This window comes from Atta cephalotes, assembly GCF_000143395.1.
Source record: "Atta cephalotes unplaced genomic scaffold scaffold00006, whole genome shotgun sequence".
Taxonomy (NCBI): Eukaryota; Metazoa; Arthropoda; class Insecta; order Hymenoptera; family Formicidae; genus Atta; species Atta cephalotes.
The window spans coordinates 2,988,567-2,991,075 of NW_012130070.1; the positions used below are offsets into that span (position 1 = coordinate 2,988,567).

Sequence of the window (2,509 nt, forward strand, 5' to 3'; positions counted from 1 at the left end):
ACGTTAACGTTAACTACTTCTAATCTNTCTACGTTAATTTACTTACTACTACTCTCTCTCTCTCTCTCTTCTTCTCTCTCTCTCTCTCTCTCTCTCTCTCTCTCTCTCTCTCTCGATTAAAATAAATTTCGTATTTTTCTTTCACTTATTATTTGCACACACTTGTACATTCTCTTTTTACAAACAATAAAATTCTGGAAAAATAACGACAAAAATGTTAGAATTCTCTATAAATTTTTTTTCGAGGAAAATAAAATAGATAATTAACATTAAAAGTTCAAAATTGCTATTAAAGATGAGTTTATTTTAATATTTGTATATATAAGATTCTTTACAGATACATATTTTAATAGGGCTTTATGTAGTCTTTTTTTCAAAAATATATTATTAACAGAAATTAATTATAAAATATAAACGATAATACTGAAATAAATATATTTATTGTTATTTATATAAACTACAAATATTTATTTTTGTACTAATAATTTATTAAATATATATTTAATTTCTATTAATACTTTTGAAAAAAGAATAAATAAATCTATATTAAACTATACTTATAAAGAATCTGTTTACTTACATATACATATATTAAAACGAGGTCATCTTTAATAACTTAATAATAAAGAACGAGTTAATTGTCATTTGAATTATTATATAGTACATTCTTATAAAGCCTTAAGAAGCCTATTTTTATGGCTGAACTAATATACACTCGTTGTATTTAAAATGAAATAAATAAGTATACATATATTTAAAATTTGACGAAAGCGAGATAAAAAAATGTTTAATATAGTCCAGATGTAGTGACAAAAAAAAGCAAATATAATAATCGCATTTTACCAGAATGTGTCACTTTAAGATAGATATATAAGTTAAATGAATGAGCAACGTAGGTATGTGAAAATTTTATTAAAGCTGTCTTAAATATAACCCCTATCTTATAAACAAATCGAAAGTTAATAAGTATTCTGTTTGCATCTTATATGATGTAAATAATATCTTCTAATTTTAAATGAAAGTTTGTACTCTCTATATTAATTCATTATTTATTCGATCAGTGTTTGCTCATCTCTAGATAACCTACTTTGTTACAATGAAAAAAAAGCGTGGCCACTCTTTTTTATGTGTGGTATCGAGATAATAAAATCTGTAACGGACTTCCTTGTTAACGAGTCAAATATTCCGAAAGCGAGTGAAGTTTATCGATCTTACGGTCATTACGATCATACACGTTCGTTACGTAAACGAAGACATGACTGTTTTATCATAGTAAACGTGTTGTAAATTTTAATCTGAATATATAATTAGTCGGTTAACAAATAATTAAAAAGAAAATACTTATATATATAAAATTAAAATCTGTATAACAATAGAAACAATAGAGAAATAAAAAAGTTAAATAAACAAAATAATTAAAGACATTATGTAATGAATTAAATATGTTTTTCGAATTAAATATATTTTGAGGTATTATTTTTCTATGTAAATAATATTTTATATAATGTGAAATGATAAACAATTGGTTCGAAAAAGACTAGAATAATTTATTGATAATAAATGTTCATGATTAAAATCATAATCAATTATTGCAGTAATTCTTAGAAACGATTTTTTTATAATCAAATTTTGTCAAAACAAAGTTAGATAATGAATGTCTGATTAAAATCATCATTGATTATATAGTAATAATGCTTACAAATATAACTTTTACAATAAAACTTTGTCAATGAAAAAATTAAAATTATGCTATTACGTTGTAGATATTTACATTTGTAGATATTTAATCTTACTTCAACCATTTTTTTTTATTTCTTAAAATTTCATTATAATTACATATAATGTAGATAAGTAGTGACAAAATATTATATATACAGAATTTCAATATTTTGATTTAATGGAAATGAAACATGTATATGTTTATTTGTTATTCTATTAATAAAAAAAACGTTTCATAAAAATTTATTTTAATCAACATAGAATATACAGAATTCTGTAAATGGTTCATACTCATACAATACACAAAATTTACTCATACAATACTCATTTACTCATACAATACACAAAATAACTTGCGCGTATTTCTTTGATAGAAAAAAGAAAGATACTTTACCTCCATCTTTGTCATGACCCAATATTTGGTCGATGCTGTACACATTTTTCTTCTGATTATAAGTCTGGGCCATATCTGAAGTAAATGGCGTTCTTCTTTGAAAATCACTGGCGTAAGCTCCCGCGATTTGCAAATAAATCGCACTATTAAATGATAGTCCTTGACCCACGAAAATCACTGGCAAATCATAGATTCTCCCGGATGACACGCGCGCAAATTGAATCTGCCGCCGAGTCGCGTGTGCCTCCGTCGAATGCGTTTCAGGCGGAAGAGCATACACGAAAGGAAACGAGCGAACGAAAGAAAGAAAGATAGGGAATGAGGAGAGACAGGAGGATGCCGAACGTCGTTCTCCACCTTCACGACTCAAAATGCGTCAATCGACGGCGCACCACG

General features: G+C 26.2%; 1 protein-coding gene across 1 annotated transcript in view; it reads right to left on the reverse strand.

Annotated features, from left to right (window-relative positions):
• Positions 1-2,186, reverse strand: part of LOC105626666 (paired box protein Pax-6-like) — a 23,990-nt gene extending 21,804 nt beyond the window's left edge. The window contains exon 1 of the mRNA XM_012207959.1: positions 2,114-2,186. Within this exon, the coding sequence (XP_012063349.1) occupies positions 2,114-2,186 (73 nt within the window). The remainder of the gene's footprint in view (positions 1-2,113) is intronic.
• Positions 2,187-2,509: the final 323 nt, after the last annotated feature.